Source organism: Colossoma macropomum, unplaced genomic scaffold (genome assembly GCF_904425465.1).
Source record: "Colossoma macropomum unplaced genomic scaffold, Colossoma_macropomum, whole genome shotgun sequence".
In the NCBI taxonomy this organism is placed as follows: Eukaryota; Metazoa; Chordata; class Actinopteri; order Characiformes; family Serrasalmidae; genus Colossoma; species Colossoma macropomum.
Genome location: NW_023494808.1, coordinates 1,004,359 through 1,024,263, shown reverse-complemented (window position 1 = coordinate 1,024,263; position 19,905 = coordinate 1,004,359). Strand labels below are relative to the sequence as shown.

Below are 19,905 nucleotides of genomic sequence, written 5' to 3'. Positions count from 1 at the left end.
GGGAATAAAGTCAGGAGAACCCAGTGATGCCTCAAGCAGCCATGGTGTCGCCACCTTTACCAGATGACCTTATTAGGTCTTGCTGACTTGGCACAAACTGTACATTCCCTTCAAAAGAACTTGAAAATGCACTGTCCCCTGTGGTGGTGTAGCGCAAAATTCTAGGGCCCCACCGGAAGAGGCAGGGTGGAGGGCCTGTGTGGACTAAACTGAAAGTATCACTGAGATGACTGGCATGTAGTAATGCAACAAAACTCAAGCTGGCACCGACCCTTAGAAACCTGCAGTGACCTGTATTCAAGCATGCAAACAGAAAGAATACAATAAAACACTCTTCCCTTTAACAATGTCCAAAACGTCCCTTCCTCCTCGCATTTTTCTCAGCAAATTCCTTCAATGTCTATCAGATCCATTTAACTTTCAATGTTGAGAATAGCAAGTCCAGAAAGTTTTGGGACATTGTGCTTTTCATTTCGTAGAGCAGTAGCCATGTCCATCACTTGAGGAATGCCCCAGAAGCAAAAGCTCGGGCAGATCCATAATTTTCTCATAGTTTTTATCTGAGAGCATTTCAGAACAAAAGTATCTATGATGGAAACTTGGATGAAATACCATTCTTGTAAGTAATGGCCTAAACGGATTGGTAGCGTGGTCAAAAAGGTCAATCGACTTGAAGCTGATTAAATGTTACTAATTTTAATTGTTTAAATAAAAGCTAATTAAAAATGTGATTCGTTTTTCCCCTATAGGTTCACTAAGGAGAATAAGGAGAGTATAGACCCCTACATGTACATGCCTTTCGGTGCAGGACCCAGGAACTGTATCGGAATGAGGTTTGCTCTGGTGTCCATGAAGCTGGCCATCGTAGAGATACTGCAGAGATTCGACGTCAATGTTTGTGATGAGACAAAGGTTAGATCATCTAAAGCTAATCATCTTATTAAACTCCATTAATCAACCTATGCGCCTTTTTGTACCAACTGTTGTGAGATTGGACAAGATTATTGTTTATGTCACGGTACCTACATTTAGAGTCGGTTATTCATTCAGCCTAATGAGAAACTGTAGAACAGATTCAGTTTATATCACAATACCTACATTTAGAGTCGGTTATTCATTCAGCCTAATGAGAAACTGTAGAACAGATTCAGTTTATATCACAATACCTACATTTAGAGTCGGTTATTCATTCAGCCTAATGAGAAACTGTAGAACAGACTCAGTTTATATCACAATACCTACATTTAGAGTCGGTTATTCATTCAGCCTAATGAGAAACTGTAGAACAGACTCAGTTTATATCACAATACCTACATTTAGAGTCGGTTATTCATTCAACCTAATGAGAAACTGTAGAACAGACTGAGTTTATATCACAATACCTACATTTAGAGCAGGTTATTCATTCAGCCTAATGAGAAACTGTAGAACAGACTCAGTTTATATCACAATACCTACATTTAGAGTCAGTTATTCATTCAGCCTGATGAGAAACTGTAGAACAGACTCAGTTTATATCACAATACCTACATTTAGAGCAGGTTATTCATTCAGCCTAATGAGAAACTGTAGAACAGACTCAGTTTATATCACAATACCTACATCTAGAGTCAGTTATTCATTCAACCTAATGAGAAACTGTGTGCTGATAACCAGCTGGATGGCCCTCTTGAGTCTGCAGGACACGGCGTCCGTGGTGTTAAATATTATTTTATTTCATTTTACTTTATTTGTTCCTTATTAACTTTGTAACTTCTCTTAAACCTTTTCCCTTGCCTTTTTGTATTAATCTTGTTTGTATGTCTCTCTTGGGTGATGTGTGGGGGCTGTGGAGAGCAGTCCTTTGTCATTTAACGACCCCCAGTGGTTAGCCTATCTCATATCTGGTTATCTATAGCTCCCCAATCTAGCAATGCCATTTGCTGACGGGATATCTCGGAGACATCCTGGCTCCTAGGGTGGGCCTCAACACCTCTATTTTAATTACAAAGGTAGAGGCAGCTGTCCATTCCGTGGGGGGTTCTGGGGGTTCGTTGAGACAAAGAGACAACTGAGGGTGTGGTTTACATTTCGTGACTATAAGTTCATCAGTGTGTAAGCTTCATCAGACTTGTTTGGTTGAGAAGACGCGCGTTCATTAAACTTCATTTTCCTCAAGTCTCCACTCCTGTTTGCTTCAAAAAACAACGCTTGCCAGCAGAAGTCAACAGAGGTTTCCAAAAAGAAATCCAAATTTTGATTCATCTGACCACAGAGCAGTTTTCCATTTTGCCTACATACAATGAGACTCTGCCTCTCTCAAATGCTCTTTTTATACTCAGTCATGTGAGTTAGTTGCAAATTTGCTCCTCCAGCTGATATTTATTAGCACCACTTACCTTTCCAGCCTTGTGTTGCCCCTGTCCCAACTTTTTTGAGATGTGTTGCTGCCATCAAGTTCTAAATGCGTTAATGTTTTTCATGAAATGGTAAAATGTCTCACTTTCAACATCTGACATGTGTTCTATGTTCTACTGAGATTTGCAAATCATTGCATTCTGTTTTTATTTACATTTATTTACATTTTACACAGCGTCCCAACTTTTTTGGAATTGGGGTCGTAAATTCTTATCCTGACAACCAGAGACTTTCTCTCAGTACTGAATTTGTTATTTGCTGAACTATAATGTGAATAATATTGTTTGTTCTTATTCATTTTGTAGATTCCGTTGGAATTTGGTAAGGATGCTTTCTTGGCTCCTAAAGTCCCCATCAAACTAAGATTCACCCCTCGAGCTAACTCCAAATCAGACGACTTCTGCAACAACAATTACTCCAAATCATAACGTGGTTTTGTGGCTTACTTGTCCCATTTTGCTCTGAAGGCTGATTGGAACTAGTTTTTGAGTGTATAATATGTTTACATGTATCAAAATTGATTATTATCAAAAAATGTACACTTGCAATCTCTTGATTTTTAAGTACATCGTTGACGGACACAATGCGAATGTGAAGACAAAATGGAGGAGCTACTCGGGGCCGAAAATGTTTTAAAATGTAAAGAATGTTGATACAAAAGAAAAGCAAAAATAAACTAATGCATGCATAACAAAGTGCTGTTGTTTGTTTAAAAGCAGTGATCACCGTTGGCATAGTAACATTATTTCATCATTTCCTGTTTGCACAAAAAGATGCAGTACATTTTGCATTTAATAATCTGCCAGAATCTTCCACATCCCCGCTAGAGCAATCAGCATGATCACCAGTAAAACCAGTATCTGTTGTGTTTTGGATGCTGTTGTGCTGGTCAACCACCATGACCATGCTGGGTTTGATTCCCAGCCGGGTGACCAGGGTTCTTTCTGTGTGGAGTTTGCATGTTCTCCCCGTGTCTGCATGGGTTTCCTCCGGGTTGTCCGGTTTCCTCCCACAGTCCAAAGACATGCAGTCAGGCGAACTGGACATGCTAAATTGCCCCTAGGTGTGAATGTGTGTGTGAATGTATATGTCTGTCTGTCTGCCCTGTGATGGACTGGCGACCTGTCCAGGGTGTTTCCTGCCTTCTGCCCATCGACTGCTCGGATAGGCTCCAGCTCCCCCCGTGACTCAGAAGGCTGAGCGGTTTGGGAAATGCTAAAGCTCTAAAGTGAGCTGAGTGATCAACAGTGAGGCAGAACAGGAGCTCAACCAGCACAACAGAATGAAATTAAACCCAAACTTTTATTTCACTGCCTCTTCATCTACATCTTCATGTGTTTCTGAAGGAAGTCCCTGTTTGTTGTTTTGTAGTTTTTTTTTACAGGATTGAGAAAGCCAGTCGGCCTTTATAGCGTGCTAAATTTCATGGTGAATGGATCAATAGAAAAGCTTCAGAATTACTTAAAAAGAAATTCTACTTCCGTTAAATTCCATGCAAAGTTAAGAATGTTTTTTCTTTCTCCTGTAAAGTTACAGTTTTGGAAATACAGGATTTTGTTCCAACAGCAGTGATATCTTTATAAAATAACAATAACAAGCATTTATCCACGAAAAATAGACCCAGTATTTTTGTAGAAATGTCAACACTACACTAAAATATACTATAAAATATGTTTTAAGTAGTTTTGTAAGTGCCTATAACAGGGTGGATATTGTTTGGAAAAGTGTATATAAACACTAAACCATAAACATCTAAGCTTGACCTAAAATGATTTTATAGTAAAATGTGTTGATGGTAAATCATTTAAAAATTTGACCCGAACTTTCCAGTTGTTGTGATATGTATATGAAAATAAAAAAAGACTACATTTGTTGCCAAATAGTAAGCCACATGTTTGTTTATCTTTAAAACATGTAACTGACATAGTTGTTTTAAAAATTTTTGTCCTTGGGGGCCAAAGTGCAGTGTTTGTGGTGGGCTGAGGGCCAAAAAGACAGAACAGTAAACAAAAAAAGAAGACAGGTAGGTTTTAAATTCAAAGTTTTAAAAATGTGTTCTATAAACTGGCTCTATATTTCAAAAAACATACATTTAAAAGTAACATAAGAATTTGATAAGATTTTTTATTGATTAAGATTTTGATTAAGTGATTAAGATTACAGTGCGTATCAACGTGTGTCTGTATAAATATTTTCAGATCTGATATTTACTGTCTGTTTACTCACCTAATCATTAACCTGAAGGCTGAGCTTTTAAAGGACGCTCCACTCCAGGCTACAGTCACTTTAACCGAACCGTCCAGAGAAACTGCAACACTGTGGACAGTCCAGCAATCATGGGCTACTTCTGTTTGTTCTCTGCTGAATCGTGGGCACTCCTACTGCTGTTTATAAGCCTTGTACTTCTGTAAGCACCTTATAATCATTATTTGTCTATCAAATACATAAACAACTACACATCTGATGGTCTCAGTGTTGTAAACACTGTTTTAACATCTTGGAAAAAAGAAAAAAAACATAGAAGAGGTGCCATAACTTCCACACAAGCCACATTTTTATTTACAATTTGTCAAATTCAGTAAATAAACAGTAATTATCTATTAAAATGTGCAGAAGTTTGGTCTCTTTAGAGGGTGAGTTGACTTATTGTCACCTAGAAGAGCCCATTGTAAGGGCCCAGACTTGGGCTCGGCTGCCTGCTACGCCTATTGCAGCCACCAGAGGGAGGCACAAAGCCACTCTGCCATGATTATGGGCAAATGGTGGCATTCATCCCTCTCCTAAACCAATAATTTGGTACAGTCCTCGAGTTTATTCTTTCCCTCTTGCCAGTGTAGACTGTGCCAGACCGCCCCTCAACAATATCACAGTCAAGGACTGTTATCCCCTAGCCCTCATGATCTCAGCCTTCAGGAACTGCAGCAGGCCTTTTCACTCACAACCTCATCCAGGTTTGGCAGAGTGATGAGTGGAAGATGGCCTTCATCACTCCAACAGGCCACTATGAGTATTTGGTCATGCCCTTTGGACTGAAAAATGTACCATCCATCTTCTGGTGTTACATCAACAAGGTCTTGAGACCCTGAACCACTACATGTTCATCTATCTTGATGACATCATCATTTATAGCCACTAAATGGACAAACATGTAGCTCAATATTAAACAATGATGTTGGAAAATAGTGGAAAATCTGAAATAATAAGTTTTCTTTGGGGACTATTTTGCCTCACAGCGCCCTGCATGTATCCCTCCACCATGAATGGAGTTTAAGTTCTCTAAACTATCATAAAACAGTGTCTCAGTCATCAGGCAGTGAATTCATAACCATTTACTGTAGGAACTTTCTGTGAGGGAGCTTTTAGAGGGGGACGTCTGGTTCCTATCACCACCACTGTGAACAGTTCTGACTCGGTAAGATTATCTAGAACAGAACGTTTCACACCAAACTTTTTGGGGTCTACCAGATCTTCCAGGTGGTTGTTAGGAGCCACATTTTCTCTGTAGCTTTTAACCAGTTTTTGAACTCCTGTTTTTTCAACTTTCTCCTTTCTTATGCAAGTGGATCATCGTATATCTAATCTGCTCAGAAACATCTCCTGAACAATCAATAACTTGTATGTTTTGACTGTAAATGATATAAATGAAAGGTCTCTTTTAAGCAGTATTGTAAATCTACATGACTAATATTTGCGGTTACATGACCAATATTTACATATGCTGTTATTGTTGTATAATGTATTTGCACATATTTGTGGTCAGTTAGTGGATCAGTGGTCAGTTGGTGGATCAGTGGGTCAGTTGGTGGATCAGTGGGTCAGTTTGTAGATCAGTGGTCAGTTGGTGGATCAGTGGGTCAGTTAGTGAATCAGTGGTCAGTTGGTGGATCAGTGGGTTAGTTGGTGGATCAGTGAGTCAGTTAGTGGATCAGTGGTCATTTGGTGGATCAGTGGGTCAGTTCGTGGATCAGTGGGTCAGTTAGTGGATCAGTGGTCAGTTGGTGGATCAGTGGGTCAGTTAGTGGATCAGTGGTCAATTGGTGGATCAGTTGGTCAGCTGGTGGATCAGTGAGTGGATGAACAATTGCTGTGTTTCTGTAGATGTTTGGGATCATGAAGACACATTCGGACACTTATTTAGAAACCTGGAGAATTAAACAAAGCAAAAAATGGGGATAGATGTTAAACTGTAAGTATCAGCTTATTATTATTATTATTATTATTATTATTATTATTATTATTATTATTATTATTATCATTATCATCTCAATGCACTAGTTCTGCAAAGTGAATTAAAACATTCAGACATTTTAATGGTGGTAGCCTCGCTCATTCAAATGACAGTAGTGTACAGAACTCGATTTGCTGAACTCTAGCTCAACCACCAACCTCAATTGTTCATGTTATGATGTTATGTTTTCATATATGCTGTTATGGTGTTGTGTTATTTTGTTATATTATAATGTTATGGTGGTATTATGTTACGGTGTTGTTATGTTACGGTATGTTATGTTGATGGCATATGATGTTGTTATGATGTTATATTGGTGGTATGTTATGTTATGATGTTATACTGGTATGTTATGTTGTTATTAGTATGCAATGATGGTATGTTGTTGGTATTTTAACGTAGGGGATTATCAAAAAAATCATAGACAAAGAGTTTGAGCCCATAACACAGCTTTATTAGAAACTTCAATCAGCAAACAGAGTACAGGCACAGAACCATGCTCTCTAACTAGCTAGCTCACGGCTCCTACTCACTGAAGGCCACCACCCCACCATGCTCAACCTCCAACTAATACTGACTTAGATAATGGGAACAGCGCCTACTAGTCCCTGTTATCTAACTAGTGTTCCTGACACAAACTCTAGAGACCCACCCAGCTCCAATTCAAGAATTATTTCTGACCTGTCAGCGCCTAGTCAGAGAACAGACCACGACGAACTGTCAGATCACACGGACTGGTAGGGTGGTCAAAAAGGTCAGCCGTCTAATTGAAACAATGGCCCAAAAGCAGTTCAGCTTGAAGCTTATTAAAAATTCAATGAGCAAGAAATCCCAGTCATTACTTACTAACAATATAATTTGATCATTTCAGGGTTTCCATGTGTTTGATATGGAGTGTTTTAAGAAGTATGGTAGGATTTGGGGGTGAGTACATACTCTTCATTACAGCTTTTACCCTCTTACATGTAATAAAGGTGCTAAACAGAACCAAAAGGGTCCCCTTTCAATAGAGGGCTTATTACATTCTAAGTCTTATTATCCAGTAACTACAGGGGCTTCAATGCAAACTGGCTGAGCTATTCTCAGATTATAGAAGTGTGTAATAAAACTGGCCATTTAAGGGAATAAAGAACTGAATAGAACCAAAAGATTTTTCCTAGAACTGCACATCTAAGCTAGGAACCATTCAGGAACCTGTGTGTTAAAAGGAGACGTACTATGCTCATTTTCAGTGTTCCTAATTTTATTTTTGTTCTACTAGAACAGATTTACAGCTTCAGTGTACCAAACACACATGATTTTCCTCATCCTGTTCATCTCTATTCACCCTCTGTCTGAAATGCTCTGTTAGAGCTCCTGTGTCTTTAAGCCCCTCCTCCCGATGAGCCCAGTGTGCTCTGATTGTAGTGCACACACTACAGCACTGAACACACTTTTCCTCCTCCAGTAGCTGCTGTGTGCTGTGTGAGGGGGCCGAGCTCGCCGGTAGGCGGGCAGTAAGGACTGTGTTACGAGATGATGTCATCCTGTAACAAAGGAAAAGGGCTGGAATTCCAACATGGCGTTTCAGGCAGCTGAGAAAAGTGGGTTCTGTGGGAAAGAGTTTCTCCCTCTAGAGGGAACGCTGAGCTTTGGGAACATTTACAAGCACAAAAAGATACAACACACTAAAGGAAAGAGAAAAAATGGACAAGCATAATAGGTCCCCTTTAACTGTCTGTGTAATGAACAAATTCACAGTAATTATTCAGTACCGACTCCTGAGTGATGCCGTAGAAGAACCACTTTGGGTTCCCTAACAATCATGATTGAAAAAGAGATTTGTGAGTGTGAGAAATCTTTTAAAGGTTCACATAATGTACCTGTTTAAGGGTTAGAATCTGGAACCTTTACATTACATGGAAGTGCTTTAAATTTTAATTTAAAAAGGTTCCTTATATTCACATTTCTCATTTACAAAAGGGTTCTCCAAAGTTTCTTCTGGGAACCAAAATTAGTTCTTTTTTGGCATCACTCGAAGAACCAATTTTGAAACCTTTATTTTGGAGAGTGTTGGGGTTGTTTAGAGGATTGATGTTGATGTTGAACTCTGTGCAGAACGCAGCGAAGAACACAAACAAAATTGAACCGGGGCACATCAGGGTTGGAGTTCAGTCATAGACATTTGTGGACAATTGTGGACATTCAATAACTTTGCCTAGAACCAGTTCTGTTTACAGGAACATTTTACCTGATGGTTCCTTAGAGAACCATTTCTAAAAAACTGAGATGTGTGAGTGTGAAGAATCTTTTAAAGATAAAGTGTAAAGGTTCTACAACATTTAAAGTTTATTTTGCTGGAACGGTGTTCTAAGCCAAGAACCATTCAAGAACCTTCATATTTAAGATTGTGTTTCTGCTACAAGTTTCATTTCTGTAATTAATCTGTTTTTTTAGGATATATGAAGGGAGAACGCCCTTACTCTGTGTTCTAGACAGAACCATCATTAAATCAGTGCTCGTTAAAGAATGTTACTCACTCTTTACCAACAGACGGGTAAGAATAGAATAATTATCCCTATAAACGTTTAACCTCGTTATCAGTGATGAAATCAACAGGACTTTATTGTGATCACTGGGAGGTTAAACAATAATCTAATATCATAAAAGTAAAAGACAACTGTAAACAGCACTGTGCAAAAGTCAGAGCCCACCCTTCATTCATTTAAAATCCGGTCAAAACAGTCATTAAATACAAATGATTCATTTTTAAGCATCATGAAAAAAGCAGAAAAGACACATTTATGTTCAGTGAGTCACTGTACCTTCATTCCAGCTTCCATTCTTCTCAGGAGACTCTCTTTCAGTACCTCAAAGAATCTGCAGACACACCTCCAAAGTTCAGTCTTAGAAGCTGGTTGATCATTTTCTGAAGTAATCAAACACATTCAGTGGTGTTGAGGTCTGGACTCTGGGGTGGTCAGTCCATTGTTCAGCTTCTTTGTTTGGTGCGTCCGTCTCCTTTTCTCAGTGAGGTTCTTCTTGACAGCTACACATCCTTTCAGACCCACAGCACTGAGTCGTCTTCTCACAGTGGATGTTTGATGGATGTTTTGACTGCAAATGATATTAATAAATGGTCTCTGACTTTTGAACAGTTCTGCAGATCTACTAAATGTATTAGGATATTCTCTAGAACAGAGGTCACTAATAGGCGGACTGCAGTCCGAGTCCAGACGCAGATGCTGTCCTATGTTGATCTGGACCTATAACCGATAAACGATGGAGAATTATTTAATTTCGACTGGGTTTTACTATTTTAACCGGCATAGCTTTTCTAGCCTTTATGGTAGCTTTAGCGCCCAGGAGACTCACAGACCAATCACATTAGTTGTAAATATCACACGTGACGCTACTCAGCCAATCAGATCTGTGTGTTACGATGAGCACTGAGACTCGAGTGAGTGAGGCACACACAGGGGAGGGACGAGGCGAGACACAGCAGTCGGAGAAGAAAGTGAGTCAGAGGGAAGTCATTTCTCATGGCGTGATCTAAAAAGAGAAAACTGATGATAAATGTTGTTGAAATATGACTGAACTGTACTTTATTTGATTTGATATTCAGTTGTTGACTGTATAAGATGTTGATATACCTACTAGGCTACTTCAGTAAACAGTATATGGCACTGAATCATGATGCAAGTTAGACATTAGACATAGATGTTTCTACGGAGCCCTGCTGGTGACATCCTGTATAAATAAAAATAATGCGTGGCCACGACTTAGTAAGCCGTGATCTTGTTCCCACGCCTTACTAAGTCATGGCCACGACTTAATCATCTCATTCCCACGCCTTACTAAGTCATGGCCACGCATAATTTTTATTTATACAGGATGTCACCAGCAGGGCTCCATATGTTTCAGACCTTTGTTTGAGGAAATTTTCTCTAACTGGACCTTATTGAATTTTAATTAAAGACCCCTGATCTAGAACATTTACATGACCAATGTTTACATGGTCAGGAGGTGGGATTAACACTAATTGACAGTAATGTTAACACTAATTAGCACTAACATTAACACTAATTAACAGTAATTAATATTTACACTAATTTACACAGATTGACATAAAGTTACACTAATGTTCTGTAATCACCACAAAACAACTTATTTACACTAACACAAATGTATACTAATTAACACACATTTACATTTATTAACACATACAAATTAACACGAATGTACACTACTTAACACATATTTGTACTACAGCTCAACACAACTTTACACTAATTAATACAAATGTATACAAATTAGCACAAATTTACACTACTTAACACATTTATACAAATTAACAAATCTTTACACTACATAATGCATTGATAGAAATTAGAACAAATTTACACTACTCAACACAAATCAACACAAATTTACACTACTTAACACATTCATACAAATCAGCACAAATTTACACAAATTAACATAAATTTACACAAATTAACACAAATGTATATAAATTAATACAAATTCTCATCACTGAAAGTATTATACAAATTTGCATAAATGTACTCTACTCAACACAAAGTTACACTAATTAACACAAAGTTGCTCAAATGAACACAAAATTATACTAAAATTTAATGTAAGTTTTATGTTACATGTAGTTTTATGTAAGTTCTTCATTTACAAACCAATATAAACAAAAACATAAACCTGCAACTGATAAATACATTTTAAGACAAGTGATTAACTTGCCAGTTTGTGGGTCAGTGGGTCAGTTAGTGGATCAGTAAGTCAGTTGGTGGATCAGTGAGTGGATGAACGATTGCTGTGTTTTTGTAGATGTTTGGGATCATGAAGACACATTCAGACACTTTAGTTAGAAACCTGCAGAATAAAACGAAGCAAACGAGTGGAGTTCACGTTAAAGAGTAAGTATCAGATTATTATTACTATTATTTTTATTATTATTATTATAATTATTATTATTACTATTATTATAATCATCATCTCAGTAGAATGGTTCTGAAAGGTTAATTAAAAGATTCTGCAGACATGCTGATGGCCGTAGCCTCACTCATTCAGCCTACAGCAGTTTGGAGAACTCCAGCTCTGGCGCTAAGCTTAGTGTTTATCCTGGTGTGACATGATGTAGTGTTGTTATATGTGCTGTGTTATGCTGTTGGTATGTTGTGTTATGTTGTTGTTCTAAGCTGTGTTGTGTATGTGCAGGTTGTTTGGAGCGCACGGTATGGACGTGATAACCAGCTCAGTGCTCAGCATCGACATCGATTCTCTAAACAACCCCAAAGACCCGTTTGTGACGAACGTGAAGAAAATGCTGGATTTTGATTTTTTCAAGCCGACGTTCCTCATTGCAGGTAGTTCAGCTCATTTCCTTTTCCTTTACCTTTTAATTCATGTGAGAAAAGAAGAGCACAGTGATTAAAAGTGTTGCTGTTTTTTTCTATAGCTGTATTCCCATTTGCCATACCTCTGCTGGAGAAAATGGATTGTGGTTTCTTCCCTACATGCGTGTTTGATTTCTTCTTTACCGTCCTGCAGAAGATCAAGGCTGATCGAGTGGCCAAAGACCACAAGGTACATTAAAGAAAAAATTATCTTAATGAGCTAAATAGGTTTCATTCATACCTATTATTGTGTTTTTCAGTAATAATACCGTCTTAAATAAATATTTACAGACATGCTGGATGGTTCATGCCAACAAAGAATCTTGGTTATTTGTTGCTGTTAAAGGATGTTGATATCATATCTTAGAATTTTGTTTCTTGCAAGCTTTACATATACTGTAGCGACTAGCTGCTGGCTGGCGCTGGCTTCTAGATGCTCATGAGATGTGGCCATGCTGATAGCCACACCAGGACGATTGTGGGAGGCACGCGTCGTCTGGAAAAGGAACTTGTTAATGTTACTGTTCATCAGTTAAGTGTATGTGGTATGTGTTTATTGTATTATTTTGTGTTGGGGGTTGGTCATAGTGAAGGTGAGATGTATGGTTGTTAGTGACCTCCTTATGTGTACCTTTCCACCCTGGTGTTTAATAAAGAGCACTTCTCATGGTCGAATCATGGCCTCATGCCGACGCCACACTGGTGTCAGTGGTGGGATAGCCCTTGGATAACTTGGGCCGGCGGGTCAAGGGATGCCAACAAGGAGGTCCAGCAGCAGCTGCAGGCCATGTGTCGAGTGTAGTGTGGACAGCAGACAGATAATCACACTCCATCACAGGCTTGGTGATATCCCCACTGCAACTAGGGGTGCTTACACACACCGAGAGCGGTACATCAAATGGCTGGAAGGCATCCATCCTCCAACTCAAGTCAGTCACCAGCGACGGAGGCAGGGCCCCAGCACACACAAGCTTGATTCGTCACAGAATACCTCGCCGAACATGCAGACGGCGGATCCGGAAGCCTTCCAAAAGGCTTTGAATGAACAAGGACAACTTCTCGGCCGACATCAACAGGTCCTGTCCGGAGTGACTCAATCATTAGAGTCACTAGCCCATCAACAAGCGGAACAACAAGCCCAGTTAGCTCAACTGGTTGCCAGTGTGAAGGGGTTAACCAGCCAACTCCAGAATATGAGCCTGACTGAACCAGTTGCAAGCCCTGCTACCCCAACGACTGCAGTGGGATCATCACAGGCAGCTTTTCCTGTTAGTAAACCTGACAAATTTGAAGGTGACCCTGATAAATGCTGTGGGTTCCTACTACAGTGTTCAGTTTTTTTGACAATTCTCCTGCTAGTTCTGACCAGGCCAAGATATCATTCGTTATATCCCGTTTAGCTGATAAAGCCCTTGAATGGGCCACAGCCAGTTGGAATCATATCCACCGTCTTACTTATGCCCAGTTTATCAAAGAGTTTAAGACAGTATTTGACCACCCCTACGAAGGAAATGTTAGTGGAGAATTACTGTCGAAACTGCGCCAGGGGAATCGCTCAGTAGTAGATTATTCCCTAGAGTTTAGGACTCTAGCCGCGAGTAGCGGCTGGAATGAGGCAGCGCTCTTGGTTACCTTTCGTCAAGGTTTAAATGCGGATATCTTGAACGAACTGGCTTGCAAAGATGACGAGTTAAACTTAGACCAACTTATCGCGCTAGCCATTAAACTAGATCATCTCATGCATCACCGCAACAAGCCCAAGGTCGAAAGAAGCCCCAGACGAACTCTCACTCGGGTAAAAGTCACTCAAGAAACCACTGACTCTACCGAGCCCATGCAATGTGATTCATCGCGACTATCTCAAGAAGAAAGACAGCGCCGGCTGATGAATCATCTATGCTTGTATTGTGGCAAGGCGGGACATCAGGTTCGTGATTGCCGGGCCAGACCTCATAACAGCAAGGCGCCGACCCCTGGACTAATGTGGTGAGTGTTCCTACAAAGGGGTTGGTTTCCAAATCTTTAATGTTATCTGTGACTCTCTGCTGTCATCCTCGTTCTCTTGTCATTTCAGCCCTGATTGACTCCGGTGCGGAAGGAAATTTCATTCACGCCAGTCTAGTGGAACAGCTCCAGATCCCTGTGGAGACCCTCCAGACCATTCTAAAGGTGGCTGCTCTGGATGGAGGACCTGTAGGAATGGGGACCATATCCAAAATCACCACACCCTTGGTTTTACAGACTAGTGCTCTTCATAAGGAAACTTTGGCATTTTTAGTCTTAAAACAGTCTGAATTTGAGTTAATATTAGGGCTCCCATGGTTAGAGAAACACAACCCCACCATCTCCTGGACAGAGCATACTATAACAAAGTGGTCTGATTTCTGTCTTCAGTCTTGTATTACACCACCGTCCATTTCAGTTTTGTCAACCACAGTAGAAAGCCCCAACACAGAATCTGACTTCCAAATCCCTTCAGAATACCTAGATTTGAAAGAAGTATTTAGCAAGAAAAACGCTACTAAGTTGCCTCCTCATAGGTGTTATGATTGCGCGATAGACCTCATAGAAAACCCAGTATTCCCCAAATCTAGAGTGTATCCACTGACACAAGAAGAGCAAAAGGCTTTAGATGTTTACATACAAGAAGTTGTCGACCAAGGCTTCATTAGACCTTCCACGTCTCCCATCGCATCCAGTTTCTTTTTTGTTAAAAAGAAGGACGGCGGTTTACGTCCCTGCATAGATTATCGGGCTCTCAACCAGATCACAAAAGCTTACCCGTATCCACTTCCGTTGGTTCCTGTAGCATTAGAACAATTACAAGAGGCCAAGTTCTTCACTAAATTAGATCTTCGTAGTGCTATAACCTCATCCGCATAAGAGAAGGAGATGAATGGAAGACAGCATTTCTGACCACAAGGGGGCACTATGAGTATCTTGTAATGCCCTTCGGGCTCTCTATCGCCCCCTCTGTCTTCCAAGCATTTATTAATGAGGTTCTCAGAGATATGTTAGGGCACTTTGTCATCGCCTATCTCGATGATATTCTCATTTATTCACCTAATCTAGAAACCCATGTACAACACGTTCGCACAATGCTGCAAAGACTTCTAGATAACAATTTATTCGTAAAAGGAGAGAAATGTGAATTTCACTTGCAGTCGGTTGCTTTCCTAGGCTATATCATTAGCGAACAAGGTGTACTCATGAATGATCATAAAGTAGAAGCAGTGGTTCAGTGGCCTCTTCCTACGTCAATTAAAGAACTGCAGAGATTTCTAGGCTTTGCCAATTTCTATCGCAGGTTCATTAGAGATTTTAGTTCTATTGCTGCCCCACTCACTTCCCTCCTAAAGGGAGCCCCCAAGAAACTAAGATGGACAGAGCAGGCAGAGAAGGCATTCCAAAGCCTCAAAGAAGCCTTTACGACAGCACCTATTCTTAAACATCCCGAACCGACACAGCCCTTTATAGTCGAAGTGGATGCTTCCGAGATGGGAGTAGGGGCCGTATTATCGCAGCGCTCTGGGTCTCCTCCGAAATTGCATCCTATCGCCTTTTATTCTCATAAGTTGTCTCTGGCCGAAAGGAACTATGGTATTGGCAATAGAGAACCGCTGGCAGTAAAATTAGCTTTGGAGGAGTGGCGACATTGGCTTGAGGGAGCTAACCACCCGTTCACCATAATAACTGATCACAAGAACCTAGAATACCTTCGTAGTGCTAAACGGCTAAATGCCCGCCAGGCTAGATGGTCATTATTCTTTTCACGTTTTCGCTTCAGTATAACCTATCGACCTGGCTCTCGCAATACTAAAGCAGATGCTTTGTCCAGGATTCACCAAACAGATACCCCCACACAAGAATCCGAAATAACGGAACGCATTCTTCCCCCCAAGGTTACCATTTCATCTATCAGATGGGAGATAGATGAAGCCATAGAAAATGCTTTGTCCAAGATAGTAGTGCCCAGTCAATGTCCTCCTGGAAAGCTTTACGTACCCGAGTCCTTTCGTACTCAGCTCATCACCTGGGCGCATTCCTCTATCACGTCTGGACATCCCGGAGAGACCAGAACCCACAAGCTCCTCGCTCAACGATACTGGTGGGAATCCATGGTGAAGGATATCCATGTATTTGTAAGTTCATGCTCAACCTGTTCCCAATGTAAGACCCCAAAAATGCTACCTGCAGGCAAGTTAATTCCTTTACCTATACCCGATAGACCCTGGTCCCACATAGCAGTAGACTTCATAACGGACTTACCCAAATCACAAGGATTTACTACAATTTTGACTGTGGTAGACAGGTTTTCTCGAGGGGTACGGTTTATACCGTTTGCTACCATCCCCAGTGCTTTCCAGACTGCTGAGGCTTTGTTCAATCACCTTTTTTAGACTTTTTGGTATCCCTGAGGACATAGTGTCTGATAGGGGGCCCCAATTCACTTCTCAGGTGTGGGCAGACATTTTTGAACACATTGGGGTCTCCATAAGCCTTTCAGGATATCATCCACAATCCAACGGTCAGTGCGAACGAATGAACCAGGAACTGGGAAAGTTTTTAAGAATCTTTTGTCATAACAATCCTTCAGACGGAGGAGATAGATGGGGCTCCAGTATATGCTGTCCGTAGATTACTGGACTCACGACGACGGGGCGGGATCCTCCAGTACCTCGCAGACTGGGAAGGATATGGCCTGGAGGAGCAGTGTTGGGTACCTGCTAGAGACGTGTTGGACCCTGGTCTGATAGTGGACTTCCACAGCCAACACCCGGCTAAACCTGCTCCTCGTCCAAGGGGTCGCCCACGGAAGGGGCTCCCTAATTCCCGGCCTGATCGCCTACGAGGTCAGCGTGATGGGGACCCGTCTGTCCAGCTCCTCGACAGTTCTGAATCAGCCCCTGTTCGGAAACCCGGTGATGGAAGAGGTGGTCGTCGTCCTGGTCGTCCTCGTGCCAAGGCCCACCTGGACTCTTTGGGGGGGGGTATTGTCACACATCCGGCATGTTCTCAGAGAGACATGGACTCCTCTGGGAGATCACATGACTTCTGACTCTCTATCACGCTCCTATCAGCGTTCTCAGTCACCCGAATACTAATATGTTTCACCTGTGTGTGCAGTCATATGACTCATAGTTTAGTATATAAGCCCGGGCTTTAGTCATGTTTAGTTGCGAGGTATTGTTTCACTGTAAACTACTGAGCGCGATTCATCATTGATTGTATCCTGTTTTTGACCGTTTGCTTTGTTTTTTGACTCTGCCTTTTTGCTTAATCCCTTTGTATTTTTGCTGGACTGTGTTTTGATTCGTGTTTTGACCTTTTGCCTGCCTCTACGACTACGTCTTTTGCCTTACCCTTTTGTGTTTGTTTGTCTGGTGTTATGCCTATCGTAACACTTCTGCTGGGTTTGCTGGATTTGACCATTGCCTGTTCTTTGACTACGTTTGTGGATTTTGATTCTGGAAGTAAACCTGATACTCTCCTTTTTATCCGCGAGCATCTGGTTTCTGTTGATTCGTCACAAACTGGCTTAATGGTTAGGATTAGATACCACTAGTTTCCTGTAGGACACCTTTAGATCCCATTAGGAAACCACCAGAAACATCTATAATCATAACCTCTTAAAATAATTAGAATCCTTTACACTATATGAACCAATATCTGGAAAAAAACTAAATACCATTAGTGAAAATTGGACACCACCAGGAAACAACAAAAACTTTCAAAGTTTTCTCAGATTTCTTTTAGATTTTTGATCTTCAGAAGGGACATTTTTCACATTTTGATATTTATTACTCCTACAATAACACCCTTTTTGCCATTTAGATATTAATGTTAACATAATAAAGGCTTCTAATTTGTGAAAGATTAAAAAGGGAAACCATCAAATATCCAGCCTGTGCTATTTCAGTTAATAAATGTACCAGATATGAAACTTGAATCTTGAATCAAACAATATTTATTTAAGCACCAAAACAAAGAATGTAAAATAAATGATATGAATGAAAAAATACACTAAATACTACACAGTTACAAAACTGTATTAGACAAAATGTAAGATGTGCGAGTAACACTGCTGCATCATTATGGCCCCTCAAAAACAAACAGTTGGCCTATGAGAAAATCTTATTATAAAAAGTTTGTACTTGGTTTCCATAGCACTCATGTTAAAACAACAGCCACACCCACATTTTAAAGCCTGTATTCACCTAAAACTCATGAAGATACAAGCTTAGAATTCTGCACACTATCTATTAGACACAATGACATTATTTCCCAAAGTAAAATATGAGATAGTCTACAAGGAACTTTTCCTGAAATCTGGTGATTTGAGGCAGATTTACAGAGCGACTGTTACGTTACTGGCTTTAGATACAGAAAAAATATCCTCCTTGTTTTTGTGTTTATGTTTTACCTCTGAAGGTCTGAGTGATCATGAGATTTTATCTCTGTCCTTGATCTTCATCTCTGCTGGTTATGAGATGAGTAGCAGCACTCTGTCCTTCTTCTTCTACAACATGGCCGCCAACCCAGAAACGATGAAGAAACTTCAGGAAGAGATCGACCAGACCTTTCCAGATAAGGTGACGAACGCTGAGTCCTTTTACAAATTCACCAAAATAAAGAACCAAAAGTGTGGAAACAAGAAAAAACACTACTGAAACCATCAGCTGAAAAATTTTTATCACATGTCTAGAACCAATGACGAAAAGTCTTAAGGACCAAGTACAAACCCCTGTGGAACCCCACAAGCGATAATGACTGATAGACTACTAGTTGTGTAATAAAATAAAAATAATTAATCATAATTAAAGCTGTCATACTGAGGATGTTTTAGTGATGCAACACTTCTGGGATGAACTTTAGACTCACAGTCACAGGCAAACTGTAAACACCACTAGTCAAAAATATGTTGACATATGTGTTGAAATCCTCTACAGAGAGCACAATAAAATATGGCATTCTGTAAATATTACTGTACAATTTCTGTTTATTTGCTGAGTTTAACATATTGCGATAAAATTAAGTTATATGTATATATACACTTATATTTTCTAGTTACAGTTGTATTGTATAGTATTGTATACTATTTTATGCCATATGTTTTCTTATCCTAATTTACTATTTTTACCTTATTATGTATGTATTCTGTGTTGGTCTTATGCTGCTGGAACAATCTAATTTCCCTTTGGGGCATTTATAAAGTGTTACCTCACAGTAAAATGTCAGTGTCAACAGAACATGGAGTTTGAACAGGGGCTCCTACACTTTTGCACACAGCCATAAATGCTTCACTCAAGGGCACACTGCCAGCAATCTGAGAAAGGGTCAGGACATTAGCATATGTTGTTGCAATAAATGAGAAAAGCCATAGAACCTTTGAGACTGTTGGTACTCTAGAGGTTCTCCCAAACCAACAAGGCCTCAGTGTTTTCTCTTGAGTCACTAACATAAAAATATATCCTGAATATTCTTACTAATTGTGTCTGAACAACCTTGCTAGCACTGACTGTGTCTTGTTCGTCTTTAGGCTCCAGTTCAGTATGATTCAGTGATGAGTATGGAATATCTGGACGCTGCTCTGAATGAATCTCTGAGGTTGTACCCCGTCGCTGCTCGGCTAGAAAGAATCTGCAAGAAAACTGTGGAGATTAACGGTGTGACTATCCCCCAGGGAACGACCGTCATGATCCCCACATATCCCCTTCACAGAGACCCTGAATACTGGCCTGATCCCAATTCCTTCAACCCTGAGAGGTAGAAACTGCTGTTATCCTGTTAGTTTACTGCCAAGCTGTGCAGCCTAGACTTACTTAAATAAAACCTTTTACTTCATATACATGCAATTTGTAGCTGCAAACATATGTGCATCAGTGAGAT

At 40.2% G+C, this 19,905-nt stretch overlaps 1 protein-coding gene across 2 annotated transcripts in view; it reads left to right on the top strand.

Moving 5' to 3' along the window:
* LOC118797887 (cytochrome P450 3A56-like) overlaps window positions 1-19,905 on the top strand; it is a 42,102-nt gene that overhangs the window by 19,813 nt on the left and 2,384 nt on the right. The window contains exons 12-13 of one of the 2 annotated variants that reach the window (XM_036557182.1): window positions 750-912; window positions 2,703-3,092. The exons of the other annotated variant lie outside the window; for it this stretch is intronic. Of the exons in view, the coding sequence (XP_036413075.1) occupies window positions 750-912; window positions 2,703-2,825 (286 nt within the window). The 3' untranslated portion in view covers window positions 2,826-3,092. Of the gene's footprint in view, window positions 1-749; window positions 913-2,702; window positions 3,093-19,905 lie in introns of those variants that run through there. 2 annotated transcript variants of the gene reach the window in all.